The 23,186-nt window shown below is 46.9% G+C and overlaps 1 protein-coding gene and 1 non-coding gene across 15 annotated transcripts in view; both read left to right on the top strand.

Annotated features, from left to right (window-relative positions):
• LOC117309231 (F-box only protein 17) overlaps positions 1-23,186 on the top strand; it is a 29,242-nt gene continuing 6,056 nt past the window's right edge. For 5 of the 14 annotated variants that reach the window (XM_073795837.1, XM_073795839.1, XM_073795846.1 and 2 more), the window contains exons 1-5: positions 2-141; positions 20,430-20,882; positions 21,506-21,617; positions 22,568-22,627; positions 23,144-23,176. In XM_073795837.1, the coding sequence (XP_073651938.1) occupies positions 20,447-20,882; positions 21,506-21,617; positions 22,568-22,627; positions 23,144-23,176 (641 nt within the window). In that variant the 5' untranslated portion in view covers positions 2-141; positions 20,430-20,446. Of the gene's footprint in view, positions 158-20,429; positions 20,883-21,505; positions 21,618-22,567; positions 22,628-23,143; positions 23,177-23,186 lie in introns of all 14 variants that reach the window. The other 9 variants (XM_073795841.1, XM_073795848.1, XM_073795838.1 and 6 more) reach the window with 8 other exon arrangements.
• LOC117309331 (U6 spliceosomal RNA) lies at positions 14,108-14,214 on the top strand. Its single transcript, XR_004523619.1, has one exon. It is a non-coding gene; the product is annotated as a U6 spliceosomal RNA (small nuclear RNA).

Below are 23,186 nucleotides of genomic sequence, written 5' to 3'. Positions count from 1 at the left end.
CCCCGGAGAGGACCGACTGCCCAGAGCGCGGGTCCCGGGGCTCCCTGGGCGCGGCCGTTCCCGGGGAGCCCCCCGACTGCCTCTCAGAGCAGGGTGGGGAAGGGGATCCTAGCCCGCCGCCGCCTCCGAGCAGGCCGCCAGGTGAGCGCCGGGACAGGTAGGGACCCAGGTCGGGACCGGTGTCCCGTCCCCACTCGCGGCTGAGGCGCCCCGGGAAGGATTTCCGCCCCAGGCCCTGCCCGGAGGGGCGTGTCCCGAGAGTCCTGCGCCCTAGTGCCCCTTCCCGGCCTGCCCCAGCCAGCTTCTGCCCCTTTAAGTCCAGAGTTACACAATCGCACGTTTGAAAGCCCCAGATCGTTCGGAAAGGGCTTTGCTAAAAGCAGTCCTCTAAAGCCCTCGCCTCTCCGCTCGGCTGCTGGCCCGCGGAGGCCACCATTAAATAAATCCCCCTCCGAAACGTACCCGACCAACACGTGTTCGCAGCAGCTGGTGAAAGGCCAGACCACTTTTTACCAATTCTGGTTTTTGTTTCCTCTGACTGGCGGAAAAATCTGTGAATCAGAAGATCTTAGAGCGCCGTTTCTCGATTTAGCAACTTGGGCACAGTATGTTTTTAGCTGCGGCCGCTCCACCCAATTTAAATTTTGTTCTAAGTTAACCTTTGCAGTAATATTTGTTAACACTCCGTATCTTGATCCTTCAACTTTAGACAGCAGCTGTTTACCCCTTATTTTGAATATTACCAATATTCAAATTTACAATATTACCAACCTACTTTTAAAATAAATAATAACAATTTTTTAAATGTCCCAGTAACACAAGAACAAAAGACAAACGGGACAAAGCTTTGCATGAAATATCAGTCGTTTAAACAGCGCACCCTCCCCCGCAGCCAGTTTTAAAACTTTGTAATTAAATTACTTTTCAGAAATGGCAAAAGTAACTTGTGATCCGTGGTGCATGGGTTTAAACCTTTCTCTGCTTTTTATTACTCTGGTAGTTACTTCCAAATTTTTAAAGCAAATTCTTCCATTGTTATTTCTTAGTTTATCAATCATCTCCACGGTTTCCCTCCTTCCTAAATAATCATGACATTCCTTTTAGTTTCTCTATTGGCACTTTTGTAACATGAAATAATTTTTGTAAACTTTTGTTTTTCTTGTTCCATTAAATATATCTATATATAACTATATATATATATATTTGTTATATATATATGTATATAATCTGTTGACTCCCATTTTTGTATGGCCTGACTGAGGAATCTACTTTAAAAAATATACATATTTTTAATTTATTTGTTTGGTTGCACTGGGTCCTAGTTGTGGCTTGCGAGCTCCTTAGTTGTGGCATGCGAGCTCCTTAGTTGTGGCATGCGAACTCTTAGTTGAGGCATGCATGTGGGATCTAGTTCCCTGACCAGGGATCGAACCCGGCCCCCTGCATTGGGAGCGTGGAGTCTTAACCACTGTGCCACCAGGGAAGTCCCTAAAATATTTTTAATAAAGTATTTATATTTATTTAAATGCTATTTTTTCAATCCAGTCAAGTTATACATATGATTCACAAATCAAATAGAAAAATCTGCCTTAGTTTTTTCCTATGATAAAAGAAATATAATCTCTTTAAGAAAAATGGAAAAGGCAGGGGCAGTGTTTTAGATTAAAAGAGATTAGAGAGACATGAGCACCCCCAGCAGTGTGTGAGCCCCATCTTTGTTAGGAAGATACAGCTCCAGAAGACCTTGGGACAATGGGAAAAAGTGTTCATGGAGTGAAGATTAGATGGTAGAATGGATTTCTCTTAGTGGATTAAATGTTAGTATAGACTTATAGAGGGTCCTTATTCTTTCTTAGAAGATGCATGTTTAATAGTTCATCAAAAGAGACATTGTAAATCAACTATACTCCAATAAAAAATAATTTAAAAAACAAGCAAAAACCCGGTGGATCCCTGAAGTTACCCAAAGTCATCTTGCCTTGGCAACAGTAGCTAGTCCTCTGGAGTCACAACATACCAAGACAGAAAATGTAAAATGCAATTCAAATAAAATGCCACGTGGTTCAAGACCATCAAAAAAAGAAAAAGGTTAATCAAAAGAGAGGGAGGGAGAGAAAGCCAATATGGCAAAATATGGAGCACATTGAGATATTCGTTTTAACTATTTTTTTCAACTTTTCTGTACGGTGACATTTTTATGGTAAAATTTGATGTAAATAAAGTAAGACAGTATAGAAACTCAGAGATGAAGACGTGCACAGTGGCACAAACCCTGGAGTCCTCCACACTGAGGTTCAAATCCCCGACCTGCTTGCCTGTCAGGTGACCTTGGGTCCGTTGCTTCCCTCCTCCAAGCCTCAGTTTCCCCAGCTGAAAAATAGCGCCTGCCTCATGGGGTTGTTGTGGGGCCTTCTGTGAGATCTTGTAAAGCACTTTCCACGTGCCTAGAGCAGTTAGAGTGCAGTTAACATTAGCTGTTAGTATTTTGTGAAGGATTTTTCTTAACTACCATGGTCTGCTCACCTGGGAATAACTACTCATAACATCATCACTGCTCTTGAGCCCTTCCTTCTACTCCTTTTTTTTTCTGGAGATAGATTTTGAATTTGCCATTTTCTTTTTTTTTAAATTTAATTAATTTATTTTTTGGCTGCATTGGGTCTTCACTGCTGCACACGGGCTTTCTCTAGTGGCGAGTGGGCGCTACTCTTCATTGCGGTGTGCGGGCTTCTTATTGCAGTGGCTTCTCTTGTTTCAGAGCATGGGCTCTAGGCGCGTGGGCTTCGGTAGTTGTAGCTCGCGGGCTCTAGAGCTCAGGCTCAGTAGTTGTGGCGCACGGGCTTATTTGCTTTGCGGCATGTGGGATCTTCCCAGACCAGGGCTCGAACCCGTGTCCCCTGCATTGGCAGGCGGATTCTTAACCACTGTGCCACCAGGGAAGTCCCAAACTCGGCATTTTCTCTTGCCGTTTTTAAGTTCACTGAATGGCTCTGACCTTGCCGTTGCTGCAGTTTCATGTCCTGCTGTGCTTCGTTACTCCCTAAGGATCCCCTTAGCCCACATTCCTCCAGTCATGGCTTTAATGGCTGCGTGATTCTGACATAAGGAGGTGCAGCCACAGACTCCAGTCCCGTAGATGGACTTAAGTGCTAATCGTAGTCACAACGTTCACAATGGCAGCTAACACTTGTCGAGGGCCAGGCCTTGATCTCACTGAATTTCCCCATCACCATGAGAAGTGAGAGTTACTACAAGTCCACAGTGTCTTAGCCAAAACTTTTGAGGCCCAATGCGTTTGGGAAGTGACTATGAGGCAAGCCATAGGAACCATCCTGTACATTAGATAAGATTCCTGGTGGGGCTGGAGAGTAATCAAACACACTGACATTTCTTCAGTGAAATGCAAGTTCATACCATAAATAAAACCTTCCATCCGTTCCAGGCAGCTCTGCCACCAAATGGGTCTGTGAAAGACTTGGTTTGCAGAGCTTTTGGATTTAGGGATTGTGGACGGGAGATGTGGACCTGCACATTTCCGATTTTCCAGAGGGGAAATCTACGCTTCGAGAGGGAAAGCCACATGCCCCAATTCACGAAGAAGTTTGAATTAGGGCTGGGGCGAACCCGGGGCTGACTGAGTGTGGAACTGGCAACATTTCACCTCTCCCCAGTGCCACCTCCTCTGCAGGCTGTCACCAGCAGTTCCCAAAACCAGTGTCCCCGGCTAGCCCTGTGATGCCCCAGAAATGTCAGTGCTGCCCCCAGGGAATGAGGTGATGCACGTAAAGAATTTCTCAGGATGCCTTACACAAAGAAAGCATCGACAAATATGAGCTATTATTTGCACTAAGATGCAGTGCGACTGTTTCCTTCTTTGACTTAAATAATCATGGTGTTCACTGATAGCACTAATAATTGTTAAATGGCGAAATATAACACTCATACAGAAAAGTACATAAAATGTACATGTACAGTTTAACAAATAATTATGAAGTCTATAACCAGCACCCAGGTCAACAAGGAGAACATTACCAGCCCCCAGATGCTCCTCTGGTTAGTAGCCCTTTCCATCCCCGCAGAGGGAACCAGCGTCCCGACTTTTATAATGCTTGTCTCCCTGCTTGGTTTTTTTTAATATGTGTGTACATCCATAAGTAGTATTGATTAGTTTAGCTTGTTTGTAAACTTTCTAAGAGTAGAACAACTGGTGTGAGTATATAATTTATCATCTAAACCAGGGAATTTTGGAAGCGATAGGGGTCACTATTAACAATGACCCTAATTACCCTGGGACACTAGGTGTAGACAGGACTGCCCCAGGCCACCCAGCTGTCTGGTTGTCCTGGGACTCGCACTCTGGGTGACTTGTTGTGTCTGGCAACTTCACCCAAAATTATGCTTTTGAGGTCCATTTGTGTTGTTGTGTTTACTTGTCGTTAACTCTTTTTTATTGCTACTTAGTATCCCATTCTGTGATTGCCTTAATTTGTTTATACACCTTACAGCGGATGGGCACCTGGGTCATTTCCAGGCTGAAGCTGTTAGGGGCAATGCTGTCGTGAACATCCTAGTATGTGTTTCCTGGCTCTGGGGTCAAATTGCTGGGTCATGGAGAAGGCACATTTCTAACTTAAGTAAAAAATGCCTTGGGACTTCCCTGGTGGCGCAGTGGTTAAGAATCCGCCTGCCAATGCAGGGGACATGGGTTCGAGCCCTGGTCCAGGAAGATCCCACATGCCGTGGAGCAACTAAGCCCATGCGCCACAACGACTGAGCCTGTGCTCTAGAGCCCACAAGCCACAACTACTGAGCCCACGTGCTGCAACTACTGAAGCCTGTGTGCCTAGAGCCCGTGCTCCACAACAAACAAAAGCCACCACAATGAGAAGCCAGTGCACCGCAACAAAGAGTAGCCCCCGCTCACCGCAACTAGAGAAATCCCGCACGCAGCAACGAATACCCAATGCAGCCAAAAATAAATAAATTAAAAATGTCCAACTAGGGAATTCCCTGGCGGTCCAGTGATTAAGACTCCGCACTTCCACTGCAGGCGCGGCAGGTTCAATCCCTGATGGGGAACTAAGATCCCACATGCCCTGTGGTGCGGCCACATAATAAATAAATAAATTTTAAAATACCCAACTAGTTTCCAAAGTGGTTCCACCAATTTTTACTCTCGTCAGGTGTGTATGGGAGTTCTCACTAGTGGCATTTTAAGTAAATTATGGTGACATTGCACTAGTTGGCTGGTTGGTTGATTGATTTTAATACGCATGATGTTCGTGACATTTAAACTAGAATATACCAAAATCAGAAGTAACTTTGCCTCCCATTTCACCCATGCTGTGGCCCAGAAAGCAGCTGAATAACTGAGAGGGGGATGACAATGAAAATGACAGAGAAATAGGGAAATTCAGTATGGTCTGTTACTGTCTGCTATGAAAGATGGTGTTTAGCTCACTGTGTATTCGCTCCACTAATTTTTAATAATTGTACTTTTTAAAAGATCATTTCTTATTTACCTTTGTAACTTTAAATTTTATGCTTCACTTGTATTTCTTATTCTGGCAACGTTTGATTCCCATGATACTGAGTGAGTGAGAGAAGCGTCTTGGCTTCCCCTCCTCCCACCTTTTCCTTTCCCATCTTTTGTCAGTTGTACACTTGCTTTCACACTGTCAAGGTTGATTACTTCTACAGTCTGTTCCGTTACACTATTTAAGTCTTACATGCTTTAACTGTAAAGTTTGCCGGGTTTGGGGTTTGTTTTTTTTTTCTTGGACAGCTTTATTGAAGTGCAATTTACATACCATAAAATTCAGCCCTTTTAAGTGTACAGTTCAGTGATTTAGTGAATTTACAGAGTTTTGCAGCCATCGCCACAGTTTTAGAGCATTTCTATCACCTCCAAAATATCCCTTGTGCCTATCTGTGATCACTTCCTGTTCCCATGTCCAGTCCCAGGCAACTACTAATCCTTCTGTATGTCTTTTCCGGACATTTCATATGAATCCATCATACAATACGTGATCTTTTGTGTCTGGTACTTTCACTTAGCATACTGTTTGGGGGTTCATTCTCATATTGTAGCATGTACCAGTACTTCATTCCTTTATTGTTGAACAGTATTCCACTGTATGACTATACCACATTTTGTTTATCCATTCACCAGTCGATGGACATTTGGATTGTTTCCGAAGATATAATGTTGCTATGCACTTTTGCAGTCAAGTCTTTGCGTGGACGTGTGTTTTCATTTCTCTTGGGTAGATAGCCTAATAGTAGAATTGCTGGGTTTCATGGTAAGTTTATGTTTAACTTTTTCTTTTTTTTAATGTTCAACTTTTAGATAAACTGTTTTCCAAAGAGGCTGTACCATTTTACATTCCCACCAGCAGTGTGTGAGGGTTCCAGCTTCTCCCTGTCCTTTGCCAATCTTTTGGACAATAGCCATTCTAGTGGGCATGAAGTGGCATCACATTGTGATTTCAAGTTGCATTTCCTTAATGACTAATGATGTTGAGCATCTTTTCACGTGCTTATTAGTCATTTGTATATCTTCTTCAGTGAAATGTGTATTCAAATCTTTCATCAATTTTTTTTTTTTTTGCGGTACGCGGGCCCCTCACTGCTGTGGCCTCTCCCGTTGCGGAGCACAGGCTCTGGATGCGCAGGCTCAGCTGCCGCGGCTCACCGGCCCAGCCGCTGGGCGGCATGTGGGATCTTCCCAGACCGGGGCACGAACCCGCGTCCCCTGCATCGGCAGGCGGACTCTCAACCACCGCGCCACCAGGGAAGCCCCTTTCATCAATTTTTAAATTGGATTGTCTTATTATTGAATTTTAAGTGTTCTTTATATATTCTAGATACAAGTCCTTTATCAAATATATGGTATGCAAATATTTTCTGTTAATCTATAACTTGTCTTTTCATTTTCTTAATGATGTCTTTTGAAGTACAAAAGTTTAAAATTTTGATGGTGTTTAATTAATCCATTTTTTCTTTTATGAATCCTACTTTTGGTATTGTATCTAAGAAATCTTTGCCTAACCCAAGATCATGAGATTTTTCTCCTGTTTTCTTCTAAAAATGTTATAGTTTTAACTCTTACATTTAGGTCTCTGATTCATTTTGAGTTGATGTTTGTGTATGGTGTGAGGTAAAGGCCTAAATTCATCCTTTTGCATGTAGATTTCCTAGCACAATCCAAAAGATTGTCTTTTTTTGAAAAGACAATCTTTATGTTAAGAGACCAGATCTTAAATGTTCTCACCAAAAAAGGAAATAATTATGTGAAGTGATAAAGGCATTGCTAATAAATAATCATATTGCAATATATAAATGTATCAAATCAACAGGCTGGAGAGTTCCCTGGCTGTCTAGTGGTTAGGACTCCTTGCTTCCACTGCCGGGGTCCAGGTTCGATCCCTGGTCAGGGAACTAAGATCCCACAAGCCACGTGCTGAGGCCAAAAAAAAAAAAAAAAAAAAAACCAAAAAACAGGCTGTACATCTTAAATTTACACAATATTAATTATATCTCAATAAAACAAAAACAATATTTTCCCCATGAAAACCAATAAACAGAGCTAGTATAAGGAGAATGCCCCTAGCCTCCAGGTCAAATGGATTCCTTTTTCTTGTACGTTATCAAATGGATATAACATGGATATGGTTCAGTGTATATCATATTTGTGCCATGACTTTCTTAAACAGTTTTTTGTTTTTCCTGCAGTTCTTTTAAATAGCTTTACTTTTTCTCTTTTGAGAGAAGGATTTTCCTGTTTTTAACTCATCCCATCTATTTCTTGGAATTCTTTTTTTCTTCTTGACGACAGTCTTCCTTTTTTTTTTTTAAAAGACATTCTTCCTTTTTTAGTATGCTGTTCTTGTTTTGCTTTGAATTTCTTCTCAAATCTACGTGTACTCAGGACCAGCTACATAATTTGCAGGGCCCAGTACAAAATGAAAATGTGGGCCCCTTGTTCAAAAACGATTAAGAATTTCAGGTTGGCAGTAGCAGACCATTAAACAGGCATGGAGCCCTTCTAAGTACAACTCCAAAGGTCACACACCCATGAAGCCTGAAGCCGGCCCTGAGTGTACGAATTAGGGTTTTTCTTTTCCTTTACATTCTTTTGGCCCTCTGAACTGTCTCTGTTACCTCTGGGGTCAGTTCACTTTTGCTCTGCATGTTTATCTTTTTTTTTTAATTAATTAATTAATTTATTATTTATTTTTGGCTGCATTGGGTCTTTGTTGCTGTGCGCGGCTTTCTCTAGTTGCGGTGAGCAGGGGCTACTCTTCGTTGCAGCGTATGGGCCTCTCATTGCGGTGGCTTCTCTTGTTGTGGAGCATGGGCTCTAGGCGTGCAAGCTTCAGTAGTTGTGGCACACGGGCTCAATAGTTGTGGCTTGCAGGCTCAGTAGTTGTGGCGCACGGGCTTAGTTGCTCCGCGGCATCTTCAGGAACCAGGGCTTCAACCCGTGTCTGCTGCATTGGCAGGCGGATTCTTAACCACTGCGCCACCAGGGAAGCCCTGCATGTTTATCTTACTGGTTCTTTTTCAGGCTGCTGGTTTTCTTTAAGCATCTGGTGATCCCTGCTTGTCCAATCACATTTTCAAACGAACAAGGGGCTGGGTGACTTATTTAAGTAACTGGTATGAAATTTGGGGCTTTCGTAAATATGGTCCTGCTTTCCCACTGGCCTCTTTGCCCAGCTGAAGGTATGACTGAGAACCCTGTGTTTGGAGGCAGCACTTGTCAGTGATAACTTGGGGGAAACCAGGCTGCTGGGAGCTCACTCCCAGATGCCAGAGTGGGGAAGGCTATCTCAGGAGCACCAGCAGCCTGGGCTCTTCCTGGATGCTTCATGCAATGTTTTCAAAGAACAGTCATCCAGTATTGTTTTGTTTTTCCTGTATGTGAATGTTGGGCAGCTTGAGATCTGTGTGGCAAAGCGTGGGGGAGGAAGGTGAGGGAACAGGGAACCAACAGGCACAGTTTTTCAGAGATGGACTAACCTCTGTCCTCCCTCTGCCCTCTCGACTCCGACCTGCACTTCTACCACAGCCTGGGCCCCTCTGGATCCTCAACTCTGGGTCCAGAGCCTCTGGGGGTCCTTGAGGCTCCATTGTCCCCACCTTGAGTTCTGTCCTAGCCCCTACACTTCCTTCTGCTTTCTGTCTTGCAGAAATTTATCAGCATTTCTTTCTTGGTGATGGTCTCCCTCCTGTTCACTTTGCTTTTTAATTTCTTTGCTGTACATAGGGAGGATGCCCTTTGAGAGGGAGATCAGACTGCCCAGATTCCCATCGCCACTCCACTTCTGACTGCTGTGTGACCTTTTGTGCCTCATTTCACCTCTCTGGGCCTCAGTTTCCTCATGGTGTGAAGATCAACTGGGATAATACAGAAGCCACAAAAGGCTGCCCGCAATCAGTTCCTGGGTCTGCAGATCTGTCTCACCTGGCCCACACTGTTCTTTATTTTTTTTCTTTAAATGCACTGCTAACATTTAAAAATTGGGTGATTTCACATAAAAACAGGGATTTCCAATCACTTGACAAACTGGAAAATGTAGCCGAACTGGGCCCACCTTCCTACTGGGCAATAAATCAGCCCCAGTGAACACTGGCACAGCCTCCAGCCTGGGCTCTTCTCTCCGGTTTGCTTCCACCCAGTTGGTCTCACTTTGGATACTGCCTGTCTCTTGTAGGCATTTGAACTTGGGATTCCTGGGATTCTGTTTTGAGAGCCTCTAGCACAGAACTAGCTATTATTATTATGAGGCCAGCCGGGGCCTTGAACGCAGCCCTTGCTCTGATCACCAGGCCCTGCTACCCCCGGCTTGCATTCACCCAGAAAGGGTACCATTTTTTAAAAATCTACCTAAAAACTCTTCCAGGCCAGTAGAGGCTCTGATTATCAATAGCTCAGTCTGCCTTCTTAAAGGAGAAGACACACCAGATCTTTGTACATGCAAATAATTCCCCAAAGCAAAGAATTTTCAATCTTGTTTTATTGATGGTTTTTCTGTAACCATTTGTCACAGGTTAGAAACAACACCGGCGCCACAGTTCAGAGTCAAGAGTTAAAATTAATAAGGGAGAGAATTCCCTGGCAGTCCAGGACTGCACACTTCCAATCCTGAGGGCGCGGGTTCGGTCCTTGGTCGGGGAACTAAGATCCTACAAGCCGCGAGGGGCAGCCAAAAAAAAAAAAATTAATAAATGAGGATGTCAGGTAGAGGAAAATCTCCCCGGGGCATCAAAAGGAAGCCATTCTGTCTAAAACTGAAAAGACTCACAATACGAGGTGCTGACAGCTGCAGCTCTCATACATGGTTGATGGGATCGCCAATGGCACAATCACGCTGAAACAAACGATGGGCGTGTTCTTGTAAAGTGAAATACACACTTACCATGTGATCCAAGAATTCCACTCCTACATAGTTACTCATGAGAAATGAAAACATATGTGCACACAAACACTTGGGTGTGCACGTTCATAGAAGCTCTATTCATAATAGCCCCAAGTTGGAAACAACCCAAATGTCCATCATGCTGGGTGGGTAAACAGGTCGTGGTGTAACCTGTTCAATGGAATACTACTCCGCGATAAAAGGGAGTGAACTGCTGATGGATACATGCAACGATGTGGCTGAATCACAGAATGTGATGCTGAAGGAAAGAAGACACAGGGGCACATTCTATAGTTATCAGTCAGGGTCCAGTCAGGAGACTGGAACCACACAGGAATTTGAAGGGAGAATGTTTAATATACAGAATTATTAATTATAGCAGAGGGTTAGAGTTAGAGGGATTAGCCGCTAAGAAATAAGAGAATGATAAAGAATAAGAAATAGCAACTACAAGGAGCAGCCACTACCCCTAAGATCTAAGACAGAGAGCTTGAGAAAGATGCCAGTCCCAGGCCATCCGTGGCAGCCCCAGAATCCCTGCTGTTTTTGGAGAACACTTGGAGATGGCTCACTAAAGGGCAAAAGAATCCCTTTGTGCTGCACCTGTAGAACTTGCTGGAAATCCACCCTCTGGAACTTGCCAGAAGTCAGTCCTCTAGGATGCCAGGGAAAGCAGTTCCCAAGGAAGTATCCCACCAGCGGCACTCAGCTAGGAAACCAGCTGAGGTGGGTGCCAGGGGAGGGTGCTGGCTGAAGGATGCTGCTGACTGCCCGACACCGGAGAAGCATGCATGTACGCCTGGGAATGGGGCAGGAGAAGCTGCCTATCCCGGCAGTCTGGAAGTGGGAAGCAAAACCCCTTCCTCTGTATCACAGACTCTAGGTCCATCCACCTTACTGCAAATAACACATATATATGGAATCTAAAAAAAAAAAAAAATGGTACTGATGAACCTAGTGGCAGGGCAGGAATAAGTACGCAGACATAGAAAATGGACTTGAGGACACGGGGTGGGGGGAGGGGGAAGCTGGGGCGAAGTGAGAGAGTGGCATGGACATATATACACTACCAAATGTAAAATAGATAGCTAGTGGGAAGGAGCCGCATAGCACAGGGAGATCAGTTTGGTGCTTTGCGACCGTCTAGAGGGGTGGGATAGGGAGGGTGGGAGGGAGGCTCAAGAGGGAGGGGATACGGAGATATATGTATGCATATTCACTTTGCTGTGCAGCAGAATCTAACACTACTTCCTCCTGCAGTGCCTCTCTGGCTCCCTCTACTGGAAATATTTAACATGTCAGCCGGCAAAGGGAAAAGATTTACACGCCCAGATTCCAATTTCTCAACTTGGAGCTGTGAGGAAATAAATTAATAACTGGCACACCATATGATTCCATTTATATGAAATTCTAGAAGAGAAAACTCGAATTTATAGTGACAGAAAGCAGATTAGTGGCGGGGATGGAGGTGGGGCTTAACTGGGAAGGGGTAAACCTTTCAGAGTGAAAGAAATGTCCCACATCTTGGCTGTGGGCATGGTTGTACAGTTGTACACAGTTGTTAGAACACAAATTGTACACTTGAAATGTGTGCATCTTATTGGATGTAATTTATACATCCATGAAGGTAATTTTTTTAAAAAGGTACCCATTCTGGGAAACAGGGCTCCCTGTGTGCAAATATAAATGGAACATGTACGTGTACACACACAGCAGAAATGCACCACAAAACCCACCACCAAGATTCCCCAGCTTATGCAGGTGCATATCTCTCCATGGGGTGTTATTGGAAGTAGTTTCTGGCTTTGGCTTGGTGGTTTGCTCATGCATTCTCCCTGAGGAATTCAAGTGCAACATGGGTGCCCTGGGTAGTTGGCAGAGTTTTGAAAGGGTGATGAGGTAGATGTGTGCCCACCCCCTCTCCCACTTCCCTTCTCCCCAAGGGGGATCCACAGAGAGCATCTCACTAGGTTCCTAATTCTTTCAGATTATCAAATCCTCATCCAAAGGGCGAAAGCCTACAGCTCTTTTATGACCATTGAGAGTTATTCCTTGAGTCCCAGGCATGGCTTAGGGATATTTGTCCTTCGCTGCTCACATCCATCATTTGAGGTAGAACAATAGTTATCCCCGTGTTACAGACAAGAAAACTGAGGCTCAGAGGCCAGCAACATGCCTAAGTGATGGCCTGCCCAAGAAGAGGCAGAACCAGGATTTGAACGTTGATCGTCTGCCTCCATAGTGGGAGCTCCTGACCATCAGCTATCCTGCTGGGAGCAGCAGCCCAGGATCCTGGAAACCTTCAGTTGCTCCCTGCCCTCGGTAGAGGGTCCTAATAGGCTTTACAGACACTGAATCTTGTTTTTTTTAACTTATTTATTTTATTTTTGGCTGCATTGGGTCTTCGTTGCTGCGTGTGGGCTTTCTCTATTTGCGGCGAGTGGGGGCTACTCCTCGTTGCGGTGCGCGGGCTTCTCATTGCAGTGGCTTCTCTTGTTGCAGAGCATGGCCTCTAGGCATGCGGGCTTCAGCAGTTGCAGCATGCGGGCTCGGTAGTTGTGGCTCATGGGCTCTAGAGCGCAGCCTCAGTAGTTGTGGCATCCGAGGCATGTGGGATCTTCCTGGACCAGGGTTCGAACCTGTGTCCCCTACGCTGACAGGCGGATTCTTAACCACTGTGCCACCAGGGAAGCCCGGACACTGAATCTTTGGCAGTTGGGTCTTTTCTACCCCCATGATTATATTCTGAAAAAATTCAACGATACAGAGAAGCGAATTCAAGCATACAGAAAAGCTGATTTTTAAAATTTTTTTATTTTTATTTTTTGCCACGCTGCACAGCTTGTGGGATCTTAGTTCCCTGATCTGGAATGGAACCCACGCCCTCGGCAGTGAGAGCTCCGAGTCCTAACACTGGACTGCCAGGAAATTCCCAAAGCTGAAATAATTATACAGTGGATAAACACTGACTCCTAAGAAAGGGAGACAGGGACAATACCCATGTATTTTTTTAGACCGATACTGAAATATTACTATTCACAGTAACTGTTCAGTCTTCCAAATTCATAAAACAAAAGTTAACGACATGATATTTCAAGTACCAAAATGTACCGGGGTTTGATCCCTGGTAGGGGAACTAAGATCCCACATGCTGCGCCGCACGGCCAAATAAAAAGAGAGAGAGAAGGACAATTCCATCATCGTGATTTGTACAACAACAAAGAAGATAAAGTGTTTACTTTTATGTGGCAAAAAGCATTAAAAAAAAAAACTGGCTACTCAGGGAAAAGTATGTGCTAGCAGGAGACCACGTGGAGACGGAGAAATGCTGGGGAGCCCCCAGCTGTTTGAGTCCCCACCTCTGGTGCTCGACAGAGTGATGAGCCTTCAGGTGACCCAGCACCAGCCCCTGCCTGAGGACCGCTGCATGAGAGCCGCTGAGAACTGATTGGCTGAGCCCAGTCAGTCCCTAGAGCCATAAAAAATAATCATAAATAATGGTTATTATAAGTATGTGCCACCAAACCATGGCAATGGTATCACCACTGAGTCACGGAGGTATTTTTGTGCAAAATTTTCCATCACTATAAAAAGGCCCTACTTGATTGGAGGAACCACTGAGGAGAGAGAGAAGCTACCGCTTAATGCTCTCATGGGGCCCTTAAGTTAAAAAGAATCCTATCGTGCTCACTTTGGCAGCACATATACTAAAATTGGAACAATAGAGAGAAGGTGAGCCTGGCCCCTGCACCAGGATGACACGCAAATCTGTGACGCGTTCCATAGTTTAAAATCATAGTAATAATAATAATCCTATCTTTTGTTTGATAACAGTGGGGAGAGCTTTTTGGACATCCCTTGGTTCCTTTCCATGGACTACCATCTCTGTTTTTATTGTTGTTATCGTTTCTAGTAAACCTTTTCTAGAAAGTACACAAACTGTACAGCCTGATGAATTTTTACAAACGAACGCACATGTAACCAGCCCTCAGATCAAGAAACAAGAAGAGGGCTTCCCTCTTCTTGGCGCAGTGGTTGAGAGTCCGCCTGCCGATGCAGGGGACATGGGTTCGTGCCCCGGTCTGGGAAGATCCCACATGCCGAAGAGCGGCTGGGCCCGTGAGCCATGGCCGCTGAGCCTGCGCACCCGGAGCCTGTGCTCCACAACGGGAGAGGCCACAACGGTGAGGGGCCCCCGCACCGCAAAAAAAAAAAAAAAAAAAAAAAAAAAGAAAGAAAAAAAAAATCTTTCTAAATGTTTCTAAAGGCAGTTCCTCTGCCCAGGTGGAACTTTTTTTTAACTTATTGAAGTAGAGTTGATTTACAATGTTGTGTTAATCTCTGCTGTACAGCAAAGTGACTCAGTTACACACATATACATTCATTTTTATATTCTTTTCCATTATGGTTTATCACAGGATATTGGATATAGTTCCCTGTGCTATACAGTAGGACCTTGTGGTTAATTCATTCTATAATATTTATAATAGTTTGCATCTGCTAATCCCAAACTCTCAGTCCATCCCTCCCCCACCCCCCTCCCTCTTGGCAACCAACCACAAGTCTGTTCTCTATGTCTGTGAGTCTGTTTGTGTTTCACAGATAAGTTCATTTGTGTCATATTTTAGTTCCACATATAAATGATATCATATGGTATTTGTCTTTTTCTGATGTGCTTCACTTCGTATGATAAGCTCCAGGTCCGTCCATGTTGCTGCAAATGACATCATTTCGTTCTTTTTTATGGCTGAGTAGTATTCCATGGTATATATGGACCACATCTTCTTTATCCATTCCAGATGGAACTTTTTTTTTTTTTTTTTTTTTTTCGGGACGCGGGCCTCTCACTGCTGTGGCCTCTCCCATTGCGGAGCACAGGCTCCAGACGCGCAGGCTCAGCGGCCATGGCTCACGGGCCCAGCCGCTCCGCGGCACGTGGGATCTTCCCATACCGGGGCACGAACCCGTGTCCCCTGCATCGGCAGGCGGACTCTCAACCACTGCGCCACCAGGGAAGCCCCCAGATGGAACTTTTAATGCTGACTGGAATTCTCTTGGCCACCCTTTGTGAGGGGTACCTGTCCCCTGAAATGCAGGTCACTGAGCATCGTTACATTTAGCGAGTGCTGCGTAACAGACCACTCAAGATGCAATGACTTAAAACAATAACCATTCCTTTATTATTCTGGCGGCTCTGGGGATTGACTGGGCTCAGCTAAGCAGCTCTCAGGGGCTCTAGTGCAGGTGCCATCAGGCAGTGGTTGGGACGGGGTCATCTGAGGGCTCATTCACTCCTCTCTGTAGCACCTTGGATGGGGAGACCCAAACAGCTGGGGCTCCCAAGCATGTCTATCTCCCGGTGTATCTCCAATGTGACGACTTCAGGGCAGCCAGACTTACATGGTGACTCAGGCCGTGGTGTGCTGGAGCTGGCTCGCACCGGATCCTGGAAGCACGTTGTGGACAGCTCTTTCCAACGCCAAAGTCCAGGGACATCATGTTGGTAGCTTGCTGTCAGCCATGGAAGGTGTATTCACACCACAGAAATCAGCAAACGTTACACACCCAGACTCTTTTCTTTTTTTCCCCTACAGAGCCAGTTGTTAAACATTTTAGGAGCACACCACTGGACTCACGGCACCCCATGCATGCATCCCCAGAGAGTCAGGCAGAGGCTGTATCCTCTTTCCTGACCCAGCCTCTGAAATCCCTTAGCAATGTCACTTCTGCAATGCTCTGAAAGGCGAAACAATCCCAAAGGCCTGCCCATGTCAAGGGGAGGGCTGTGGACGCCACTCCTTAATGGAGAATGACCAGTTCCCGGAAAAGAGCACATCAGTTTGCATACGTTGTTATAACCATCTGGGGAAGATGTCTGCCATGCATCACAGGTCCCTGGAAACTGAATATCAGTAGCATCCCCCAGTCACTGTGACAACCAATACAATATCCTCCCCACTAAACACACACACACACACACACACTCCCGAACACCCTAGCAGCAGGCAGCGCCGTGCCATTCTGACCCAGCCAGTCGTTGGCATTCAGCCGTGTTGGACATGTTGGCTACAGGGCACCTCGTGGTCCTCAGGAGAGCATCACACACAAGCATTTTGAATACCCAGGGCTCGTATGGTACATCACTTGAAGGTCCTTGCCCCTCAGTGAAGTCTGGCTGCCCTCGTTGTGTGAGGGGACCACCCCCAGCTCCAGGGATCCCCTGTTTGCCAGTGATCGGCACACATCCATACCGGGCAAGCTGGTGGATTCGCTTGTAAATTGCAGCTAATTATTAATGCAGCTAATAACCACCTGGGGCAAAGCACACCCTAGTCTCTAAAGCGTGTCTCCACAACTTCAGTTCTCTGTTGCGGGGGTGAAGGGGAATCGGGCTTTGTGCCACGTGCACGGACCACTGGCTTGATAGAGCCTTAATCCTTAACAAGACCTTAATCAATTTATTTCAAAATAGTAACCGCTGACATGAATGGAGCACTTACTGGCATTAGATAGTATAACAAGCATTAGATCATTGAAGCCTCTTAACCCAGGGCAACCTCCAAGGATTGTTTTGGACATTAAAACACGATGATGGGATTCAGTGCGATGATCCAGCTTAAATGCTCGGCACGGGTGGTTTAGTCAGGGCTCAGTAAATGTCACCAGATGAAAATATTGTAGCTAAGTGGTTGCTCACCAGCTTTTTATGGTGTGTAATAATAATAGCAACTAACATAATTTAGTGTCTAATATTATATCAATACCACTTTTATTTATGAAACACCAGCGATTATTTAAGCGCTTTACAAATAAATATTAATTCGTTTCATCCTCACAATAACCCTATGAAGTGGGTAAGGTTAACATCCTCATTTTCAGAAGAGGAAACTGAGGCATAAAAAGTTGAAGTGATTTGCCCTTGAGGCAAGAGGCTTAGCTGGGACTCAAACCCAGGCTGGCTGGACCCAGGCATGAGCATTTCATCACTAAGCTCTTCTGCCCTGATGGGGAAATGAAATGCGTTTCTCACTAGGTCTTGAGCTATTCACTGAGTTCTTGTTAAATAAAGGTGTTTCACCTTGCTATGCCTCAGTTTGCTCATCTGTGAAGTGGGTTTCTTTAGGGAAGACTAAAGTAAGAAAACGGGAAGGAGGAGGAGGTGATGGTCATGAGGCCCTGAAATTGTAAATAATGTGGCCAGGGACAGTCTCATGGAGAAGTTGACATCTGAGCAAAGATTGAAGGGAATGTGGAGGTGAGCCAAGAAATGCTCTGGTTCCAGGTGGAGGAAACAGCCTGTGCAAAGGCCCTGAGGTGTGGAGGCCGGTGTGGCTGGGGCAGAGTGAGTGAGGGGGAGATGAGGGCAGGGAGGTGATGGGTACGGATCGTGTGGGGCTTGTGGGCTGCACTGAGGACCTTGCCCTGACCCTGACTGAGGTGGAGCCACAGGAGGGCTCTGAGCAGCGCAGGGACAGGACCTGACTCAGGTGTTCACACCTGACAGCTGGGGAAAGGAGCAGGGAGACAGTAATGGTCCAGGTGAGAGGTGATGGAGAATAGAGGCGGTTCAAAGACTCATCCCTGGGACTTCCCTGGTGGTGCAGTGGTTAAGAATCTGCCTGCCAATTCAGAGGACACGAGTTCGAGCCCTAATCTGGGAAGATCCCACATGCTGCAGAGGAACTAAACCCGCACACCACAACTACTGAGCCCGCGTGCCACAACTACTGAAGCCCACACACCTAGAGCCCGTGCTCCGCAACAACAGAAGCCACCTCAACGAGAAGCCCATGCACCCCAACAAAGAGTAGCCGAGTAGCCCCCGCTTGCCGCAACTAGAGAAAGCCCATGCGCGGCGACGAAGACCCAACGCAGTCAAAAATAAATAAATTTGTTTTTTAAAAAAACACCGATCCCTGACACTGAAATCAGAGGGAGGAGGAAGGAACAGCTGAGGAGACCGACTAGGAGCCACAGGCAGACGGGAGGGGTCCAGAGAGACATGCTGGCCCAGAGCCAAGTGAGAAGAGCGTCACCTCACTGTGTCAGGTGCTGCTGACAGGTCAAGCAAGGTGAGGATTGAACAGTGACTACTGGCTCAGCACCAAGGGGGGTCATTGGTGACCTTGACATTTCAGGGTAGAGAAGGAGGGCAAAGTCTGATTGGAGAAGGTTTGAGAGAGAATATCAGTAGAAAATATGGAGGCAGTGAGCGTGACAACTTTTTGGAGAAGATTTACTATAAAGAGGAGCAAAGAAATGGGGTCAGAGCTGGAAGGGGAGGTGGAGTCAAGAGGAGTTTAATTTGTTTTCAAATGAGAGATGACTCTGTGCGAGCTGACGGGAATGATCCAGTGCAGAGGGGGAAGCTGAAGGTGCAGCAGACAGAGGGGAGAACCGTGAGACGGTGACCTGGGGTGGGCGCAGTCACGGTGGGAAAGCACAGTGGTACATGGGGCGGTGGGGGTCTCTGGATGTTCACTTCCCATCGATTTTAGTTTTTCTGCAAAATAAGAAGCAAGGAGGGAATTCCCTGGTGGTCCAGTGGCTAGGACTCCATGCTTCCACTGCAGGGAGCATGGGTTCGATCCCTGGTAGGCAAACTAAGATTCCTCCATGCTGCGCGGCGCGGCCAAAAAAAATATAAATGAGAAGCAAAGAGAGAGTGAAAAGGTGGAAGGAAGTGTGATGTGTTGGGGATAGGGGAGAAGGTGTGAAATAGTTATCTACAGAGAGGAAGAGCAAGAGGATAAGAGACCATGTAATCTGATTGCCAGGCAGCACTGTGGGTACACTTGAGCATCAAGTGCACAAACTTAAAGTGAGACCAGCCAGTGGAGTTGTGTGTTGTTCTTCAGCTGCTTTAAACGGTGCGGGTACAGGCACAGGTAGGTGGAGGGCTGGATTTAACCGGGGCACGCGTTGGAAGAAGCCAGAGGAGGCAAGGGTGTATGCAAAGAATGTTTTAAATGATTAACCAAGGAATTTAAGCTGGATAAGGAAGACTGAGGACTTGAGGGGGTGTGGGGCAGTGAAAAAGAGGTAGGGACAAAGGATGGGAGATCATAGTGGTTGGAAGGACTGTGTGTGTGGGGGGGGGGTAGGTCTAGGGCACTGGAGGGAGAGAGCTGGAAAGAGAGGAGGTGATGCGTGGGGAGTGAGAAGCCTGAGACTGAGGTTCTGAAGAGGCTGTGGTTACTGAGACAAGGTGTAGGTGCGACCACGGGATGGAGGGGCTAGAAGAACAACTGGTCAGGGAACAAGAGAGGCCTGGTGGCAGAGGAAGGATCGTCATCCTGGATACGGAAATCACCAAGAATGTTGATAAGAACAGCTTGAGTGGCTGTGAGCCTGGAGCTAAAATCATGGAGAAGTGAGGGGTAGTCATCTGGGTCAGCAGATGATGACGACAAGGTGACAAACGATCTACCCTGATGATGAGATTCATAGCTGCGGCATTTGGGGGAGGATGGAGGGAGAATCTCTGGAAACAGCACCAGGGAGCAAGGAGATTTACCCACTTGGAAGGCCCACAGGACAGCTGGGTTCTGGTTAGAGCAAAAATGTGACAAGAATCTTCAGCGAAGAGATTGAAGAAATAGATTTTGCTGAAGGACAGGATTCCAAAGGCCCTAGAGTTGGGACAGGTTGGGGGATGGGATGGAAATGGCTTCCTCCTCGGTGGATTTTTCTCATGGGTCTTCAGTGTGTATATGGTCATATGCAAAGTGCTTAGCCAGAGGAAGAAGTCGTGGTTAGCAGTCCTGGTGGGGTCGTGATCAGGCCAGGGGTTTGTTGCTTGAGGGGGAAAGGTGGGGAGAAACCGGTCCCCGTTCCAGAGCCAAGTGGTAGGAAATAGATGCTGCATTTTCTTGGTTATGGCAGTCCCCCGGTCGCCCGTGTACCTGGTGAGGTCACGGTCAAGTCGCAGGGGACTTGCGTCCTGGAAGGAGAGGTGGAGGGAGGCCGGGCTGCTCTGACCCGCCGACCCCTCTCGACCTGCAGGACTCTAGCGGCCGGAGATGGGCGCCCGGCTTTCGCGGCGGCGGCTGCCCGCGGACCCGCCCATAGCCTTGGACGCGCTGCCGCCGGAGCTGCTCGTGGAGGTGCTGAGCCACGTGCCACCGCGAGCGTTAGTGACGCGCTGCCGCCCAGTGTGCCGCGCCTGGCGCGACGTGGTGGACGGGCCCACCGTGTGGCTGCTGCAGCTTGCCCGCGACCGCAGCGCGGAGGGCCGCGCTCTCTACGCGGTGGCCCAGCGCTGCCCGCCCAACAGCGAGGACGAGGAAGAGTTCCCGCTCTGCGCCCTGGCGCGCTACTGCCTGAGAGCGCCCCTCGGCCGCAACCTCATCTTCAACTCCTGCGGAGAGCGTGGGTGCCGGGTGCACGGGCTAGCAGCAGGGGCGGGAAAAAAGAGACCAAAAGGATGTGTGGCCTGGGGACCCCAGGCGAGGTGGAGTGAGTGGCCGCGGCCAGGGTGAAGCAGACAGGGGCGGGGCCGGGAGCCAGGGAACGTGGTCGAGGCTCTTGGGAAACTGGGTGGGAGGAGCCAGGGGCTGTGGGCCGTATAGCGAGCCAAGATGGCTGGGCGAGACAGAGCAGAAGGATCCAGGGGACTGGGCCGGGAAGCTATGCTTGAACTGTAGATTAGGTGGGCGCGGTTAAAGGGGGAGGAGCCCGGGGAGGCCTGGGGAGAAGCCGATTGGGTGCTGGCAGGGGCGGAGCTTGCATAGAAATATAAGGTCGTATTGAGAGGCTGTGGGGAGGGGAACTGAATGAGTGGGCGGGACCAAGGTAGGAGGGGCCCGGAAGCGGTGGTGTAAGGAGCCTGGGGCGGGGCCAGAATTGAAGCCCAGTAGTTTGAGAGTGAAGGGAGGCAGGACAGGGGGCGGGGCCTAGAGAGGCTGGGGAGAAGCTGAGTGGATGGGCAGGGCTGAGTGACGCCGTTGTGGGGTGGGACCACGAATACAGCCTGCTGGGAGGGAGGAGCTGGTGGGCGGAGCAAGCTAGGTGGTGGCGGGTTCTCTGCGGGGCGAGCTGGCGGGCGAATTCCTGGTGTTCAACCCTTTTGTATCTCACAGAGGGCTTCAGAGGCTGGGAGGTGGAGCACGGCGGGAATGGCTGGGCTGTGGAAAAGAACCTAATACTGGTGCCGGGCGCTCCTTCCCAGACCTGCTTCGTGACTTCTTTCGAGTGAGTGGCCCTTGATCCCTGGTGCGAGGGAGGGGGACTCTACCCTACCGTCCTCATCCTCACCCTCACCCACTTTCAGCCTCTCCTTCGCACATTCATTTGTTCAGTCAACCAGCTAATATTTGTTAAGGGCCTACCAGGTACCAGGCACTGTTTTACATGTCAGAGACACAAGGAAAATTCAGAAAGATCAGGAAACTGCTCTTTTTTCATTTGCATTTTAGATGTAGGGTTGGGGAAGCCATTAAACGCATAAACAGTAAAAAAAAAAACAAAAACATAATAAACATTTAGAGGGCTTACTCTATGCCAGATGCTTTACATGTAAATTTTTAAATCCTGGCAATAACCCTATGACACAAATACCATTATTATAAATGGTGGATCTGGGATTCGAACCCAGGTAGTCTGACTTCAGAGCTTCTGATGTGGTAAATGCTGTGAAGACATAAAAACAGTTTGATTGGCTGATTCTCTATCCTCATACCCCATACCCATTTTCCTTGTGCCCTCCCCCCACAGTCAACCATTCTCGTGGCATCTAGCTTTCTAGTAGTTACCAGTATATTAGGGGTGACGGGATATCTCATTGTTATTTTAATTTGCATGTTTCAGTTTACTAATAATTAAACATCTCTTCATGTGCTTGTTAGCTTTTTGGATTCCCTCTTTTGTAAGTTGCCTGTTCATATTTTCTATTAAGGTTGATATCTTATTCTCGTTGATATACAAGAATTTCTTGTATATTCTAGCTGTCAGTCCCTTGTCCATCCTGGACATTATAGAAATCCCCCACTCTACCATCTGCATTAACTATGTCCATGTGTTATTTGGTATTTACATATGATCAAATTCATCTTTTTGCTTTAGAATTTGTTCTTTGAAATTTTGTTTAAAAAATCCTTCCCTACCCTTAGATCCTAACAGTGTTCTCTTATACTCTCTTCTAGTAACCTCATAGTTTTATCTTTTACATTTAGATCTTTAATCCACCTTGAATGTGATGTTCGGTAAGGATCCAGTTTTCTTTTTATCCCCCTCCTTATATTGAGCCAGTTTTCCCAACACCATCTACTAAAGAATCCTTCCCTTCCCCCATGGAATGGCGGTGCCACCTCTATCATTTATGAAGTTCCCATACAAACCTAGGTCTGTCCTTGAGCACTCTGTTCAGTTCTGGTCAGTTTATCAGTTCTTCTGATAAATCACTATTTCTGTTATTATGGCACATTGAAATTCGAGGAGAAGGACTGTTTACAAAGGTGCAGGCAGAACACAAGAGATACTACAGGACTCTAGGCTAGTAACAGTGGGGGGAAGGGACTTTACCACCCCTAGGCCTGGCAGGGGTAAGGGGAGGAAGCAATTACTGAAACATGAAGACAGAGAAGGCTGGGAGGAGAGGGCACTGTGGAGAGGGCCCTTTCGTTGAGAAATACAACAGTCCCACGATGATCCCTTGGGAGGGAGCCAGGAGAATAAATACCCTGATTTCACTCTCTTCTCCCTTCTATCTGCTGCTGGAGCTTCCCATTGGCGGACCCAACAGGAAGTAGAGGGTAAGGGAGA

This window comes from Tursiops truncatus, chromosome 19 (assembly GCF_011762595.2).
Source record: "Tursiops truncatus isolate mTurTru1 chromosome 19, mTurTru1.mat.Y, whole genome shotgun sequence".
NCBI classification, from domain to species: domain Eukaryota; kingdom Metazoa; phylum Chordata; class Mammalia; order Artiodactyla; family Delphinidae; genus Tursiops; species Tursiops truncatus.
The sequence above is the reverse complement of the archived record's forward strand: the minus strand, read 5'-3'. Positions and strand labels throughout refer to the sequence as shown.